Source organism: Pocillopora verrucosa, chromosome 2 (genome assembly GCF_036669915.1).
Source record: "Pocillopora verrucosa isolate sample1 chromosome 2, ASM3666991v2, whole genome shotgun sequence".
Taxonomy (NCBI): Eukaryota; Metazoa; Cnidaria; class Anthozoa; order Scleractinia; family Pocilloporidae; genus Pocillopora; species Pocillopora verrucosa.
Genome location: NC_089313.1, coordinates 19714949 through 19733729, shown reverse-complemented (window position 1 = coordinate 19733729; position 18781 = coordinate 19714949). Strand labels below are relative to the sequence as shown.

Genomic DNA, 18781 nt, shown 5'->3' with positions numbered 1-18781 from the left:
GAATCTTTCTCCCCGCTTTAGTTCTTAGTCTTGCTAAGTAACCGTGTTTTCGTTTCCTTTGTAAGTTATTCGGCTGATATTCCATGCCAAATCTTACATAGCGACATGGTTGTTGTAATAAAGGAAGCACTTTTCCAAAAACAAACGATGCACCAGGAAGCTTAGACGCTGAAGATACCGTAAACGCGCGGGATACTAAAGACGATAACCAACTCATCATTGATCTAAGCCTAAGCCTTTTGCTACACCTTCTCTGCCAAAGCATTCTGGGAATGTATAATCATAATACTAAGGGAGGGGGAGAGAGTGATTTCACTTTTTTACTCTCTTTCTTTAGTATTTTATTTTGAAGCAAACGATTTTATATAAGAGCGCTGAATAGAAGAAAAAAATTTGTTACCTTCGTAAAGGAAATATTTGTCTCAATACATCAAGTTATAAATTACATCCTCACCTCCCAACATAACTGATATAATGTAGCTACTGTGTGCTTTGGGACACAATAATTGCGCTTACATGCACAAACTTCTCGGATTTTGAATCATGGCGGCCTTTTGATGTCAGGACAGTGATCACTAATATATGAATGGCGAAACGTAGAAGCCGAATCACCTACGCCCCAAAGTCAAGGCGCAGAAGCCGTGCATCTGATCGTAGTCAGTCGGCTGTGGAATCAAATGTACCGAGGATAAAGGAAACAGATGTCTTACCATCGACTAGTCAAGAAAAGGTAATCTCATGGTTCATTCTACATTATTCGGTTACTGAGGGAGCTTATTTTTTCCACTTTAAACCTTTGAAATTCTTAGTGAATAATTTTGAGGACCTTAAACTGACTTCATAGCCTTCATTGGCTTGGTTGTGTCAGAAGGAGTTGTGTTGCCACCCGCGGCAAGGAAGGGAGAGGGGACATTTTGAAAATGAGCTGGTTATACTATTGAATATCAAAATATTAGCGATAGCAGTCATGTAATGATGATTGTTTTGTTTCGATTTTAACAGAGTGAAATTCGTTCTGCAAACGAGGAGCATTTATCTCCATGCAGAAATTTAAAGTCTAAAAGAACTGAAGGTACAGAGTTGATTTTGTTGTCAATGATTGTTTATAACAAGGTGCACTGAAAAATGGCCAAAAAATACTCGTTGTCCGATCAAAACTCCTCCTCATGCGGCAGCGATAATTTTTTTCAGTTTGTTTGGCTTTGTTCCCTTCCAGGTAAATCTGGAAGGACACCCAAGAGTAAACAAAGAACAAATCTATTTCATGAGAGAGGAAAAGCATTGAGGGATGATGGAACGCCACAGCGCATTCAGGATATAACTGTCACAAAGAGGACATATGCTAGATGGAAGCCACTTTGCATGTCAACAAAAACATATACTAAACAAGTCCTTGAAAACTTGATTTTGTAAGTTATGCTGGTTCCCTCAAAAATCAACTGTAGGCTCAGGGGGGTCCTACACCAGCAGGAAAGAAACTTTTCAGTCAAACAAGTAGGGTCACATTAGTGAGAGGTAACTGTCAGTGTTCTGACATTGAGAACTGAGCCAGAGTGCATGTTTACTGCTCAAAAAAGGAAGGACATCCCAATTGTGGGTCCCGTTGAGAGTGTGTTAATGGTCTTTGTCAAGAACTTCTATGACCATTGTAAAAAACCTTGAAATTGTGAGGGATAGTAATGCTAACCATTCATGTTGAGAGTGCAAAGGCCTAGAAAATGTTTGCATTTTCCAAGTTGGTGGTGTTCTAAATTAATAAAGTTCCTCTGTTCACACAATGATTTCTTCTGTTTACCTTGGTTTTCCAAAATCTACATGCTCAACTCAAGCACTGCTGTGCCTCTGACCTTTTTTTCCGATTGGAAAAGTTTGTTTTGATTGGAATAGTTAAGGTTGCTCTTGAAAATACCACAAAATAAACTCATTTGCATCCCATGCCTAATATGCTTGCAATGATTTTCTACTCTATTGGGTACAATCTTTATGGCTTGGGTTATCAAAAGGTAATGATGTTAAATCTGTTTTTCTTTATAGGAGTGTTCTGAATGACTTTCCAGATTCCAAGAAGAAGAGAGAAATTCAGTTTCATTTTCAGCAAATATCTGAAAGGTAAATTTACCTTATAGGGACTGATCTTAGCCTTTTTTAGAATCTAAACATTGGCATCAGCATTAATTTCTTCCACCAATAAAATGAACATGAGATTTAAACCAGAAATTGTTTGAACAGGATTGCGATTAGGCTTGACAACATCAAAGGACCAACCCAAAGAGGAGACTACACCAAAATGGAAACTGAATCAGTAAGTCAAGAAACAAGCAAACAATTTTTAAAATAATGACTGTGAGTTAGTGGTACATGAGTTTCCAGTGTTATTTTTGATTGATTTCAACTCTTACCTAAAAATGACCAAATTTTGAAAGAATTTAAACTTTTTTTAAACACAGCATGAATTGGAAGATGCATTAATTTCTTGTACTAATCAAGTAAATGCCTTGGAGAAAGAGTTAAATGACCAGGCAAGGTAAGGAAAATTGTTCTTCCACTATGACTACCCACAGATACATGTAAATTCAGCTTATTAAAAGTATCCAAAAGCCTACCTTACTCAGGCTGCCCACCTCCCTGTCTGTCTCTCAGTGTGTCTCTCTAGACAAAATAGGTATGGTTGGTGTACTTTGTCATATTGAAATAACCATCTTATATCTAGTATGTTACAGGTAAACCTGTAGTAAGTGACACATTAATAAATGGTCACCCTGTATTAAGTGGCCAGTTATTGTAATTTTCTCCTCTATTCATTCATTGTTAAAAACAAAGAAATTGCTTTCAAAATTGAGAGAAATTTGGAAACTTTTCACTTCCAACATTCTCATTCAGGCTTTTAGAACAGGATGAAGAGAAGGTGAAAAGCTTCAGGGATAACAAAAACCAGCAAAACCAACCCCAGGTAGTTAATTTCCCATATTTCTAAAAATATGTTATTGACCGAAACATGAAATCAGCAAGGGCAGATACTTGCCAGCTTTTTCTTGCATAAAATTTTAAGAGTACAAAGTATTGTTGTTGTTTATTCTCAGTCCGTATATTACAACACACACACAGACACACATAATCAAAGGCCCCTTAGGGCTACCTCATGGTATGTTTTAGTTCTTCAATTAAGTAGAAGAGAACTTTAACCATTTGCAGTCTCCTTCCAATATTGCATGATATCCATATACCCTTAAATGACCTGGGCCCAGTTGTATAAAGGGCAGATAACACTATCTGACAGATAAATTGCTATCCAGTGGATAACTGTTCACAAAATACATTGTGCTATTCACTGGATTATGATATATCCAGTGGATAGCATTATCTGGCATTCAAACAACTGGGGCTAAATATTTATTAACTTAAACCGCGTTAGCTGGAACACTAAAAATAAAGCATATGCATATTCAGTAACAACAGACAAAAGATAAGGTTTACTTAAAAGTCAGATACATTGATGGCCAAACAGTAAAAAAATATCATGGAACTGTGGCCACATTGATGCTAAAAATTTGATCTTTGCCTAAGCAACGAATTAAATTTAACTGTGCCTTAAAGTTCTGACTAATAAGATTCACATTGTCAAACCAATACCAAAATAGCTCACAAGGTAATTGCGTAAGAGAGTTAAAATCCAGTGAAATCTATAAAAGCTCAAAACAAGCTAAATCAGCTGCCAAATGTGTGTAAAATATGCCAAATTGCAGCTAAACAGATATGCAAAAATCAACTTGGAGTCAAGAGTTAAAATTGCTTATGCATGGCAACAAAATGTTTCCATATCTATCGCTGAAACTTGTCATCATTGATTTTAAGACTTTGAACCCCTCCTCATTCTAATTGAGTATTCTTATGCACATTTCCTCTCTATTTGTGAGGAGCAGAAGGGTGTATCTCAATAAGGATAGAGCAAAAAGAAGGAAAAACTAGCTAGATCATTTTAGCCTATTGCCTGAGGACAATTGCCAATTGATAACTCCATGTACTCAGGTAAAAATTATGGCATTTGTATAACCTTCCAGATATTTGAACAAAAGACAGTAGGATAACTTTGGAGACAGTCTAAGCAAACCTGGTAGGGGAGGCAGGAGATAATTCATTTAATCCAAGTTTTAGTGTTTACATTAATTTTCTAACAGATCAAAAAAAGAGTGAGTGAGTGAGTGGATTTTTTCCTTCTACACCAAAACCTAACAGTATGAGGCTGTTTCTAGTATTTAGAATGAATAAGCTTTGGCAGTTGAGAATTTATTCTTTATTATGGCAATTACCACACCATTATCTTTACAGGAAATAAAGGTCAGGTTGAAGCCTAGGCTGAGATTGATTTATTGATAAAATAATAGTAATAATAATAAAAGCATTAATTAAATACCATAAAATTACAGCATAGCTGATGTGGTAGTGTTTAAGTCAAGTCTAAGGAGTAAAAAGGAAAAAGAAACTACAGTTGTAATTAAAACTACAAATACATGATTAAGACAAGAAATTTAAAGTTATATCCACTAATAAATTAAAAAGTGTAAAATTTTGAGGGAATTTTCTTACTGGTTTAAACTTGGCAACCAAGCTGGTCATTCTCTCTTCATTGGCAAGCCTTTTCCAGAGTACGGTACTCATGTATTGGATGGACCGCTTGATATTATCTGTCTCAGGTTTTGGAATGTATAAACATACTTGTTTTCTTAAACAGTACCTACTCTCATGTTTTGCCAGTAAGTCTTCAAGAGGGCCAAGCATAAACCCATAACAACATTTCTAGGCAAAAACAAGTAGTTGCTGAAGTAAATGAGCTATGAAGGCTCTCATTTTTGTGGTGTTTGAAACAACTTCAGTTGGCATACACAAATCTAAGTAGAAAATAATTCTAGGGGCCCCTTGTGTGTAATCGGTCAAGTTTATCAAACAATGTTTTTGCAAGAGCCCCAGAATATTGATAAGTTTTGGATGGTAATATTACGTTGAAGTAGAAGTCTATCCAAGCATTGACAGGAAAGAAATAAAATGATTTTTAAAAATCGAGTTTCTATACAAAAATTTGGTCAATTCCAAAATTGAAATCACTATCAAAATCAACACCCAAACATCTGGCTCGGGTTGTTTGAAGGGTGGATAACGCTATGTTTTATTAACACTTATCTGTTGGGTAGGACTATCTGCCCTTTGAACAACTGGGCCCTAGCGGAGGCAACTTAATTAATAATAGTAGAGCCAAATTTTATACCCTGTAGAGGGCCAATGGAGGTGCTGTGTTTCATTAAAATAACCTCTGTCTTGCACAGGTGTGGTGCTAAAAAATTGTCTTGGTGCCAATTAGTGAGTTTACTCAAAGTAAAATTAAGAGATATGGCCACCATGTTAGGGTTGGAGCTGGTTACGTAAACAGTGATGTCATCAGCATACATTTGGAATTCACCTTCGCAATCATTAACAATGTCTGGTAAATCATTAAGAAGAGTGAAAATAGGGAGTGACCTTGTGGAACACCAAAAGTAACTCTGTGTACACTGGAACTACAGCCATTAATGGTAGTAACTTGGTATTGGTAGGCAAGATAATCCCTTATCCACAACCAAATGTCTCTGGTGATTCCTATGCCTTGTAACTTTTGAAGTAGGACAGAATGTGATAAAGGAATCAAACACTTTCTTAATGTCAATGATCCTGATTGTCTCGTTATTATCAAGTGCTTGATTGATTCAGTTGTTAATTTTGTTTCTTTACTACACAGCTCCATCCTCTGCTCCAAGTTGAGGCTCAAAACTCCTTAAATCTGCCAAGCTTGTCAAATGAAGAGTGTAACTTATCTACAGTGTTCCAGGCAAGTATATCGCCTGGCTAATTAGTTAAATTTTATAAATTTGAAGGTGAACATTAAGTGAAAATGTCTAGGAGTGTTGTATGTAGGAGTGTTACTATGGTTTAAGAAAAAGAGTTGAGTAATGACCCTTTTATCAACAAAATACCCCTTTTTTTTCCTTTTAATAGGTTGTAAACTTTGTAGATTAATTTATGATTTCTGCAACAGGTATCCTCCATCCTGCAAGGCAATGGACAACGACTAGCTCAAGCACTAACCAAGCTGAGTAATCAAACAGAAAAACTTGGCTTCAGAAACTGGCTGGAGGCTGTATCTGAAACAACTCATGTCTTACATGATTCTTAAGCATGAGAAAATTGCCTTAAAGTTTGTATATATGGATTTTTTTGAGTGATAAAAATTGTCATGAAGACGAGAACATTCTGTATTACACTAATAAACTTATCAAAGCATTATTTCAATATGAGTGTAATCACTTGCAGTGTTTTGACAGTACAATATTAATCTTAACGAAGAAATAAGGTCAGCCTTGAACCACGGTGATGCACTGCAATTTCTTTTTTAAAATTAATTTCTGTAACAGTAATTGACAAATTGTTCATTGGAGTGAAGAATTCAAGAAATTTGAGCAGCTACTGTACAGGTATAAATAAGTTATAAGCCATGTTTGTACATAAGAACTGTATTACACACTTTGTAACTACACCTCACAAGTAACATTTCGTAAAGGATATATACATTTGTACATCTCATATTTTTTTTATACAGTCGCTCATCATAGAAAAATTACAACTCCAGCTGTTACAAAACATTTTCTTTACTGTAAGTTTCATGCAAACCATAACTCAAGTTAATCTTTTATACCAGCAAAAACAGGAAGATTTGCTCTGCATTCATTTTACGGATGGAAGTCCCTCACGCGCATCCAACATCCGTTTTTTTGCTCTTTGGAATGCATCTATTTAGGGAAATTAGAGAGCATTTTAATCAGAGAAAAGTCAGTTACCATAGTGATTTGATAGAGCATCTGGAGCACTCATTTACGTTTGCTACCTGTAGGGAGGGCATGTATTTGAAAAAGGGTGCTTAGTAGGGACAGCGCACTTATTTCTTTTCTGGATAACAGCAGAGTGCGCAAAACAAAGCTTTGATGTCTATTTAACAAGGATCAAGAAGACTAGAAAACAGACTTGTTGTCCTTGTATCCCACTAGGTTAGAACAAGCATCCATCTGAAGGAACTGTGCATTAAAATGGACACAATAGTTGAGAGACTGAGACAAAGACAACTGTTTTTGCAAAGAGGCATTCAGTGAGAAATTAAAGGAAGATGAACTACAGTTGATCTCAATGTACATGTACTCTAACAGTGCTAACATTGAAACAGAACAGGTGCATTTGTCGGAATAGGGGTATTTTTAGCATAGGGGTTCTTCTATAAGGACGCTTATAAGAATTGGGGCATTTAATGACAAAAAAAATAAAAACCAGAATGTTTATTTTTTTTAAGTCTTAGTATAAACATACCACTTTAACTATAACTTATGAAACAAGCACAAGCCCAGCACTCAATAAGTTCATCCTAATTTAGATGACAACATCCAACACCAAAGTAGGAATGAAAGGTGTTAAATGCTAAGAAAAAACTCAGAATTCTGTTGGTTCCTTGCACTTTTTTTGTTTTTGTTTTTGTTTTGGTTTTTTTGTATTTTTAGAATTTTTTTAAAATTTCATTTCATCATTTAGAAATAGTGAAATATTGTTGTAGAAAATCCCTTCAACTCACCCATAACTTGTGCTAAAGAGTCCAGAGCATTCATTCCACTGTAAAAATAGAAGAGACTAATTTAAAATATTTATGTACGTTTTTCCTTTTAAAAAAGGGCAATAAGAAGTCAAATAAAGATGTAACAACAAATCACCAACAATGTGAAAAAAAGAATTAACACTATGGAAATGGGACCCAAAATTCACTGTGGAAATTGATAGTTTCAAGAAGCAACATATTCCTGGTACAGCACTGTTGATTACTATTTAAGCCTTGAAGTTACCCATAGGCAGAATTTAGCAAAGGCAGAAGCTACTCTTTTAGGCATTTACAGTAGTTGACCCACCCTAGTCTGTCCAGTATAGTTCTTGTGCGACGAGTTTTCTTTGCTTTTGAATCCATAAAAGACCTTCAAAGAATAACAAATAAGTAGAATGGCAAAATGTGGATCACAAACATTGAAAGTACCAGCCATGTTAACAACTTTTAGACCTTTGTAAACTTACTGACACTGCTGCATGACATGAAACTTGACATTAACACTCCCAGATCCAGCTGTCCTGAAGAAATATTTGCTCAATACCTTATCCTGTCATAAAAAAAAAGATGATATATGAAAATTGATGGTACAGAGTCAGTGCCCCAAAATACTTAGTCATGCTTGTTCCTAAGGGGAAAGGAGGTGAAAAGTGATGTACAGGTACTCTTTTAAGCAAGCTACCTAAACCTGGACAAATCAACTGGCTAGGTGATAAAGAGATTTTCAGTGCAGGGTCAGAAATTCCCAGCAGCTGGTCACCAAAATTGACAACTAGTATCTGGGAATTTCATCCTAATCACTCCAAGGGCAACGCACTTTAAGTCTTAGCAATGTTCTTCATGTAACCAGCCATCAGACCTTCAAGAAACAGAACATCCATTATTTGATTTGTTCTCTTTCTATATAATAAACAGGTGTTCCTTCAGGAGCAAGGATATTTTTGAAGCAAATAAATGTCTTTGAAACATAAGCATTCTCTTATTTGACTGACTGGTCAAAGGTCTTATGAATCAGACTTTTGGTGAACAAACTGATCATGTTTAATTACCACTCAACCCACAGAAAATAGAATCAGTAACTCAGACTCTGCAGTGGTCACAACTGTCACATAATACAGATTTTATACTATATATCTTACATCAGCCATGGCAGGTTTCTGAGGATATGTAGGATCTTCCAATTCTGGTGATCCACCAATAAAGAACCTTTGCATCTCTGGACCTGTGCCATTTCCTATTGGTCGCCAAGTGTTCACTTCCATACTGTAGCTGCCTGGTAATTTTGAACACAATGAATTATTTCAATTTGTTTGAACTGTATGAGTTGGCCTATTTTATGTTCATAACCCATGTGAATTATTAGGTGAAACTCAAAATTTAAGCATAGATGTCTCTCATCCTGATTCTACACAAAGCTTTATGGGGTATGGCTACTTATGCTAATATATGCATAACCTCTCTTACCAGCTTTACTGGGTATAGTGATGTATGCATAACCCTCAGCTCTGAACCTTTCCCAGCTGTCCAATGACAACACCTCCAGAAAGAGTGTTGGCCAGTGAATAAAATCATCTGAACAATAATATAAAGAAGCAACATGAGACATTTTCAAAGATCTCCACTGATCAGAATTGTTCAAATGATGCTGGAATTCCAATCAAACTTACCACAATCATCATCCTCTTGATAGATCAATGAGAAATCAAAAGGGAAACTAAAGTGTGCCACATAGTCCTTTGAATATGAAAATAAAAATAAGTCATTACAAAATCTTGGATGAATAATATCCAACAAGTTATTCAAAATACGGGATAAGACGACTTGAGATTATCAAAGCATCAAAACCATATGGGTTAAGACTTGCCCCTTCTTGTACATGGTGACTGTAACAAGACAGTAGCCCCTTATAATTTGTCCACTTTTCCTGACAGTGCACTGGTATTCATTTATACTTTTGTTTAGTATCTTGAGCCCAGTATAGCATATGCTCTGCCACCATCTCTCCTGGTAGCGTTAACTACTAACTTCCCCAAGATAATTTGAGGATGGACATCAAATTTTGTACTTCGTAAACTTTTTCCCCAAATAGATGCTCTTTAGCAATTGTTTGGAAACTTACTCACTTAATTATTTTTACAATACTTATAAATGACAACAAATCTGATCGCACGATAAGCTGAATTTTTAAAAAAATTACTTCTCCTTCCAGCTTTGTCATGCAGGTCTGTGTGACACCTGATAAAACTGGGTCATCAGTTGGTCTCCATTCTACATTACAAAGAGAAGTGGAAAATAAACAGATCTGTGTTTTTCCTCTACAATACCTACAGTTCTGCTCATGCACTAACTATATTATGCAATAAATTATATGTGACTCTTTACAGGGAAAATGAGTGACATTGTAATATTTCTAAACTCAAGACACCAGTAATAGTGTCTTTTCTGTTAAACTTGTCTACAACAGTCAAATTTAAAATTGTTGAATCTAAAATCAAGTACTTGATTCATTAACTAGCTGTGTTCTTGTTGTTCATTAGTGTCAGACCTCACAAAATTCAAACTTTGCAATGAATAAGACAAAAATTCAATTTTTTGACACGTCATCAAAAAGTGGTCTTGTCTCCAAATACAATCTCCTAATTGATAGTTTCATAACTTCTAGTCACTGACTCCCAAGCCATTCACTCAAGTAAACAACTGGATTTCTAGAGTGAAACTAATACCTTCGAGATAATTTTGTTTTAACAACTGAGTTGATATATGTAAATTAGCCACCATAAAGAGCATCCACAGCTGACATTTCAGGCCTCAAAACTATTTACAGTGGCCAATTTACATTATCAACTCAATTGATAAAACCAAATTATCTTGTTATACTCCCACTTATGTGGCACTTACATTTTAATACCTGTGAGAGTTCTGCACTCTTACCACACAGATTATGAACCTTTACTTTTCTAAGTTTAAAATGCCAAGAGTTCACCACTTTTCTTTTATTGTGGCCTTTGGTTTATTGATCACTCACTTTCAGGCAGATCCAGAAAAAAGTGAACATATAGACCATCATAGTCAAATCCTTTGGCAGAAACTATAGTTGAAACAAAATTCATTGGTTAGGTTGGATGAAGATCAATGCATACAAGTAAATGGCCAATTCTGCAAGAGCTGGTCCTGCTTTCTTTGGCACGAGATGAAGTATGGCAACTCCTCCTGGATCAGATCTCAGTCCAACAAAGGTTATTGTAAAGTACCCCCACCCCCTTTAAATTTTGGCAGCACTCTATCATATTCTTGGAATGAGAGAGAGGCACTGTGAATTTCAAGTATCTAACCCAGGAACGCTACACAAAGACCCCACCATTCTTGCTTCTTCTTTACCAAATAGACACTACTAACAATAGTAGTAAAGTTTAAACCACACTTAGTACTATTCAGTTCTAATAAATCTGTTTAACTTACCTATCTCCCCCAAAATATTCATTCTCAAAACACCAGGTTCTGGCTGTAACAGCAGAAAAAATTGAGTCCATGTTTTCACTAACAGAGTATCATTTTTTTATATTAAACTATCATAATAATTATACATGCAGGAGCTTTGCTAATTTTCTCTTAAACAGGTTGTCTAAAACAGCATCTGATAAATTGTACTCCAACAAAAACCTTTAATTAACTAGCTAATCTAACCATAGTCTCAAATCCAGATCCAACTTGTGAGGCCAAATACAAAGCATGTCTGTTGTAAAGCTGTTTGAAACAACAAACATACAACACTTCAATCTATTACACTGACAGATAATGATTTTACAACAATAATATAGAGATATATTGTTTGAATAGATTATAAGACACATCTTAAACAGACTTGCCTCATTGAAACTCTTGAATTCTTGCTCCCGTTGATCACTAAAATTTACCAGTGAAAAAGAAAATTAAACATGATGGTAAATATCATCATTGAAAATAAACAATAAAATACAAAAAAGTTAAAGGGAGGTATTTCATTTGGAAAACTGTACCCAGAAGTTCCTCAAATTCACTCAGCCAGTTTTGCTTCTTCTTGGTTCATTGTGCCTCTTTTGTGTTTTTTTATCAAGTCAAACTGATACTTTGTAGCCTTAAGAAAGCTGCAAATTGTTGTTTCCAAAAGTGCAAAAACACAACATATTGAGACATGACTCCTAAAAATAATTGAAATGGGAAAGCTGTATAAATGAAATAATGTTCTTGACTTAAATCAGTGGCCAGTTTCTTGTGTAATTCTGGGTGTTACATGTTTAGGAAAAATTTGTCACTAAAGAAAGATGGCATCTGTCTCATCACAAGGCTTATTGTAGTTGAGACATGAAATAAAACAAAATAAAATGGGGTTTCTGCAATTTGCAAAATGGAAATCCATAATTTGCTAAAAAAGAATCCTTGCAGACAACTCCAGCAGCTGGAATGATGAAGTGTTCATTTCATCACTGGTGTGGCTGCATACCCAGCCTAGCAAACAATAACAACTAGACCAGGAAGTATAAAATGAAAATCTGTATTTTAGCAAAGTGTGTTTGTGAGATTGGAATCTGTTTTAGCAAAATGGGAAATCTGTAATTTTGCTAAATAGAAATCTCTATTTAGCAGAATGGGAAATCTTTACATACATACAAAATTAAATACATTGCGTACCTTGTCATTTGAACAGAACAGTGCTCAATAGTATATTCATAAACCTCTGCAAGAGAAAAAAGAAATAGTTGTTCAGCTTTGGTCTGCTATGCAACACTACTACAGCTACTGCTTTGCTAATTAAGGTTATCATTTAGCCTGTCAGAAGGTACAAAATGGAACAATAAAGTGATTCTGTAAATGACATTAAGAATGTCATTAGTGAAACTCAATATTGTTGCATGAAGTCTTTGAATGGTAACATTCACAGTACCTCTCAGATCATTTTGTGTCTCAATACGGTATGGTGGCTTTTCCCCATTGAAGTCAGGTTTAACAAAAATTTGTCCATTAGCATCAATCTGCACAAAAAAGTTGAAAACTTATAATGAGGGAAGATGTTTCAAATAATGTCAATTTAATCATCCATCCATATTAAGTAGGGTACAACAGCGTACTACAAACTAAGTAAGGTTATCACTCAATTCCACAGTTGATTATTTTGTACAATAGTTGAAAAAACCTGTTTGACACCCTTACTTATATATAAGTTATTAATAGTATATTAAGCAACACTATATCAATATGTTTAAATCACCTAGAGCAGGTTTAGATGTTATGAAGCTTTCCATAATTCAAAAAAGGAATGTCTTAGAACTTATTTTGTACCTTAATGGAAAACAGGACATATTCATCATTCTGATCAATTTCAGCTCTAGGACAAAAGAAGGAGAACTGGTATGTAATGCAGGTAGGTTTGTATCTAACGACTCAATAGCAGTTACCACTAAGGTAAATGTTTTCTTCCAGATGTCAAGTTCCAGCATTTTACAACTGAGTGTCCTGAGAGTATAACTGTAGTTAGTATTGAACTGAACTAAACAGCTTATTAGAAAAAAATGAATATTAAAAAGATTCACAGATGATAACTCAACCAATTGCTAGACAGCATTAAAGACAACATTTTCTGTGTATTTACAAAGTGGTGTGCCAATAAGGTGAGGAGGGGGGGGGGGGGTTTAACATCATTCAAGGTATTTAACCTGGGGTGGTTCAGCTGACTGTGAGGACTGGCACAAAAAAAACAAACAAACAAACAAACAAACAAACAACAGAAGAGAGGTGTTAGAATGTCTGCCTGAAGGAATGTACAATCACTAACTTTCCCTCTGGAGCAAGATCTGCCATTACATGCATGGTCTTGTATGGTATGTTAACAACATGGGCAGTTGTTTTGCTAGTTTCTGTTTCATGAACAACAATTGGATCAGTTCTGGTAATGAATCCACCGGGTCTATTCCTAAAAAAAATGCAACAAAATAGGTAACTCTTCATTATTAAGAGCACAGAAACACTACAAAAAAATCAGAGAAGGACAAAAGGTAATATGTTATTCTTTAGAAGTAAAATTTTGTTGATTACCAAAATTCCTTTTGCCAGTCTGACCTAAATGGCATAATACTCACCTGCGGTCAACTCTGGTTCCAATATTTCTCCTCCTAACAGTTGTCATGTTTTTAGTGAGGTAGCTGGGTACTTCATTTGCAGAAGTTGTGAGAGGTCTTGATTCCTGTGGAGAAAATTCTACATTCAAGCTGATGCACTACAGAGCAAGTCATGAATCATAATACAAAGACTCATTAAAATAAACAAAAAACAAAGATCTATGTATCCAAAACAGCCCCAGAAAAATAGGAGGTAAGGGGTTGTTTTGCTTATAACTTATTTCCCTAATGACCAGTTCACTAATGTCTTGGGTCGCTTTTCCAACATCTCAGGGTAGTTTGCTAACATCTCATAGGTTGTTTTGCTAATGCATTACAAAAATGTTTAGTGATTCTATTAACAGATCTTGATTGACTTCTAATCAATCCAAAAGTCATAGAGGAGTTCAGTGGAGAAGGTTGATTCAATACAAGTTTATTTAAGAAACACTTAAGTTGATTTGATACATCTGCAAAGTGGATTTGTGGTACACTGAAAGTTGATTTGATGACTCAAGGTCTTTTCAAAACTAAGTAAGGATAAATTTTTAAGATTTTATCAGTCTACCATGCAATAAACCAAAGTGTAACTAAGAAGGACTGAAACTGAGTGAATCATACCCACATTATACAACACAAGTTTCGAATAACACACACATTAATCAGGTGACACATGGTCCAGGTAAAATAGTGACAGCCTTTTCTAAATCATGACTCACATGTTAAATGGGAAATTTTCATTCATTAACCAACTTAAACTGAAAAAGCATGCGGTCTCTCTTCTAAAGTAACCTGGAAAAGAGACATTAGTGAAACTGAGAGGCTAATGAAAGGACCCAAGACTTAAGCAAACTGTTTGTTAGCCAAGTTAGCTAATGTATCTGATGACTAAGATCCTCTTAGGCTGAAAATTATTTGGAAGAGCCTTGCTCAGAAGCTCATTGACCTACACTACTAGTAAGACCCTTCACTTCTTTCCATGGATAAATGCAAGTCCATTGAAGGCTACTTTCCACCATTTGTCAGCTTTTCCTGACAATTTGCAAATAACCATTTAATCCACCAAAGTCTAGGAGAAAGACACTGAATACAAATTTTCATGACCAAGAATGACACAGGAGGTTCAATACTTGGGTTTGAATCCCAACATTGTAATTAAGATTCCACTAGGTAAAGGACAATTTTATTCCTAACTGAAAAAAACAATAAGGATTGTGATTTCTGTTGACCTACCTCATCCACATTAACATAGCTATCACAATCAACGTAAGAGAAAAGTCTCCTATTTGGTCTTCCACCCTTTTTCCTTCAAACACAATAATCAATAATAGCACCAAGATTAGTCAAATAGACTAGCCTGGGTTGTGCAATACAACATTGTTGATTAGTTTTGTAGCTTTATGAACAATTAAATCATTTACATCTTGTTTACATCAGTCAAAACTACCACACGTCTAAGTTCTGTTTTAATATTCAATTCATACATTAAATATGAAATTGATTTTTAATGTTTACTGGGATAGTCACTCCAAGAATAGTGCTAACAAGATCTAAAACAACTAGCCTCTGACTTTTAAATAACTGAAATGCCACCAAAATACAACTCTCATACACCCTACAAAATAGTAGCTGAATATTTCAAACATGTACTTCATTAAAAACTATCTAGGAGATTTATACCACCACCCAAATACATGTGACAACTTTTCCTTTAATACTTTAGGTTATAAAGTTTAGCTGAACCTGGCTGTGTTTCAGCTTTCAAAATAGAATTTCAAATTTAAGATTACTGACATTTAAAAAAAAAATGTTTATGCCGTCAAAACTCAGTCAAAGAATTACAGACTGTGCACTTTTCTGACATCAGAAGGTTATTATTCATGGCGATAAAGTTTAAAGGTCAGTTTCCATTTTTAACAAGGATTCACTGAGGATCAATAACATTACTTAAGATTTTTCAGTCTGCTAATCAGTTATCTCATCTAAAATCATATTGACAGGGAACAAATCTCCCTCAACATATCGATTAACATACCTTAGCTTTAATATTTCTGCATGATATTTCTGCTCTAGAGGTCCAAAACAATTGGTTAGATCTCCATAGAGTTCCATCTCTCTCTGATGTTTTGGTTCAAGAAAACTGAGTGAATGTAATATTCACATAGAACTACACAAGGTATTTATCATTAAAATGAAAAAAAAAATACTTGAAACCATAAAATGTATACATCAGGATATATACATCATGTAAATGTATACATCTGTGTCATCAGGAAATGCTTATTGAACAGGGTCAAGAAAGTTAGGTCTCAGTCAAGCCATTTTAGCTCCATTTGTCAAAGATTGGTCACATGGTTCAAAATGGGTAAACAGTTGTCGCCCCATAACAATATCAACTGTGAAGCATAGAGAACAGTCCATTATCATTGTGTCTGTATGCCACTAACAATATTTCCACAAATTTGGATTTGTTTCTTCATAAATACCCTAAGGATTCTGCGCTTCGAAAGTTAAGTATCCATGATATACAAGGAGATTGAAAGCAGATGGCATCTGTCCTTTGTTGATTTTATAGTCAAGAAGAAGCTATTTCACAAAGAAATAGTGTTTTGTTTCCAGCATGATAATGTTATGTGTGACATGGTTGCTTAATATCAGGAAAATTCAAGCTAAAATGAATTACTTAAGGCCAGGGAAGAGTCAGGGAAATTCACTTTGAGTCAGGGAAAATTTAATTTAGTTTAAGTAAAAGTGAAGTTGTTTATCTTGTCTTGGCCCTCTTTGTGATGAAAGATGGTGACACTTTCCCTTTTTATGTTGATCGTGTACATTGTTTACGGTTGAAAAATTCCTGACCACTATAATTCCCTTTAAAATGCAAGTTGAGGTTGGTTTGTGAATGAAATCATGGATGTTGACACTTAGCTTGGCATAAACCAAGCATTAGACATGAATGTTATAAATCTCCTTGTGATGGCTTAGGAGTTCCTCATCCACATATACTAGTTTAGATTTTATTGGTTGCCTCAGATTCTTGAATGTTTTAAAAAATGTTTCCAGTCATTTAGTTATCTGAGAACAATAACTGGCTGCCAATCAAAAACTAGAGCATACCAATCAATGCAAAACAAAAAGCCTGGCAGTTTTCACAACAAAATATAGCTTTAATCTAACCTCAAATCACAAAATCACCCAAAAGTTCTTTTTATCATTCATTTTCTTCCCTTTTATGCCCGTTTTATCTATCACTGTGATCTTTAAAAATTGTGTGCTCACAAGTTTGTTTCTCCAGCTTGAGGTTGTTTGTAATCTCAATTTAAGACTGGACATTTTGATTATTACAGTTTCTGCATTATCACAGTCTTTTGAGAGCTGATTTACCTGTGAATACGAAAATTTTGACAAGAAGAAGGAATTTAATCTATAAGATGTCATCTGAAGTACATACTTAAGCAGCCATTTTGAATTCTTGTTTACCCATTTGACACCATGTGACCACATAGCTCACATGGTCTATTGCCACTAATGATACAAACCTGAGAGAACATCTTTTGTTGCCAATAAAACATAGATTCCTCTGAATCTTGATCAGGTGGTTTACCTTGGTCTATTTTAAGTATGAAAGTCACAATCAATATTTAAATTCAGCAATAGTACCATCTGAAATAAATGACATAGTCCTCACATGTCAGAACCTCCTTCAAAAAAAAGGTGCAATTTCTAATGACAAAAAAAATTCATCAAACTCTTACTAGGTGGCTATAGTCTGACAAAAACTAAAATGAGCTAAAATTACACTTTCTTCTGCCCTCTTGAGCCTTATACAATTTACTTGACAAGAGTCCTTTTCAGATCATAAATACAAACAAATTTCGTCCATGACTGGTCTCCTTCTCAGGTTTTAAGTAAGGGGACTTGTAAAAGAAAAACTTGTCATACTTTTCTATCTATACTGTCAAGAACTACTCGTCAGATAAAACTTATTGATGATGATGCAACTATACAGAATTGTCACGAACTTTGTCTTAACCCCTGCATTTCCAAAGCTTCTCCAGCAACTTCAGCACCCTCTTGATCATTTACGTTCTGCTGAGAACCAAATTTAAACTCTGGAAGATAGCTCGCCGCCGTCACTCGCCTTAAATTCACCCTATGGAAATATTAGGTAAAACAGCTGACTCGCAAAACGGCTTCCGTTTTAAAAGCAACTGTATCTGACTTAAATTGAAATGATTTTGAACTGAGTTATTGGAAGTAGAATATTTTCGTACTTTACAACAAAGTTCTTCGGGGGATCTAACGAGCGGTAATAGCCAACTCCAACATCTTCCAAGAAATCCGCCATATTTGTTTGTCTGACTATGACCCAGGTTCTCAGCGGGTACTCTGTTATGAAGTCCACTGCAAATTGCAAATAAACAAAAGCTTTCTTGGCGCGAAAATATGCTTGGCTCCGCGGACACGATGGCTCACCTGAATTGCTGTTCACCGTCTCATTCTGACGACAAAAGAATTTTTCTATCTCGCCATAACACTCCCTTTGATGAATGTATGTAAGAAAATAGTTAAAGGTTCTATTGACTTGATATACGGGAGAAATTTTCAAAAGTTTCAAAATTCGACATGCGAGCAGGTTTACCTGGTAAACATGCAAATTTTAGTGTTACAGGAAAGCTAAATACTATCCTACGAAAACAAGACTTTGCCAAAGTAACATGCTATCTTTCTACTTTCAAATGATGTGATAATCGTTCGGAAATTTCCCTGGAACTTCTTCAAATCATCCAACCTAAATTGACACCTGCGGCCCAAAATTGCTTCATGTTGCGAAACTAGACAAAGCGCTTGAACGAAGCTCACGAAGAAGACTCTTACGTTTCTTTTATTTTCCTAGTAATTTCCGGATAAAGTCAGTTATTTTACCTCAAAGAAGGAGTTAAGAGGCTTCGCCTTCAAGCACACGCTCGCCAGTGCTTTACAATAGGAT

At 35.2% G+C, this 18781-nt stretch overlaps 2 protein-coding genes across 3 annotated transcripts; one reads left to right on the top strand and one right to left on the bottom strand.

The window, feature by feature from the left end:
- The first annotated feature begins 536 nt into the window (after window positions 1-536).
- On the top strand, window positions 537-6318 carry LOC131790543 (centromere protein Q). Its single transcript, XM_059107754.2, has 9 exons — window positions 537-730; window positions 1003-1072; window positions 1217-1409; window positions 2035-2109; window positions 2230-2302; window positions 2448-2524; window positions 2881-2950; window positions 5768-5857; window positions 6065-6318. Exons 1-9 carry the CDS (start codon window positions 587-589, stop codon window positions 6200-6202), a joined length of 930 nt encoding a protein of 309 aa, XP_058963737.2. The 5' UTR covers window positions 537-586; the 3' UTR covers window positions 6203-6318.
- Window positions 4269-18148, bottom strand: LOC131790542 (tectonic-like complex member MKS1). Of its 2 annotated transcripts, XM_059107753.2 has the most exons (23): window positions 18066-18148; window positions 17814-17944; window positions 17331-17401; window positions 15830-15912; window positions 15028-15100; window positions 13777-13880; window positions 13473-13610; window positions 12980-13025; window positions 12585-12672; window positions 12332-12377; window positions 11530-11566; window positions 11348-11407; window positions 11123-11165; window positions 10689-10751; window positions 9861-9931; window positions 9331-9397; window positions 9128-9235; window positions 8803-8936; window positions 8131-8213; window positions 7971-8033; window positions 7643-7680; window positions 6722-6815; window positions 4269-6076 (listed from the first exon to the last, which is right to left on the bottom strand). In XM_059107753.2, the coding sequence occupies exons 1-22, from the start codon at window positions 18137-18139 to the stop codon at window positions 6751-6753; spliced, it is 1686 nt and encodes a 561-aa protein (XP_058963736.2). In that variant the 5' UTR covers window positions 18140-18148; the 3' UTR covers window positions 4269-6076; window positions 6722-6750. The 2 variants fall into 2 exon arrangements, with proteins under 2 accessions (XP_058963736.2, XP_058963735.2); XM_059107752.2 differs by having other exon boundaries at window positions 4269-6815.
- Between the last annotated feature and the right edge of the window lie 633 nt (window positions 18149-18781).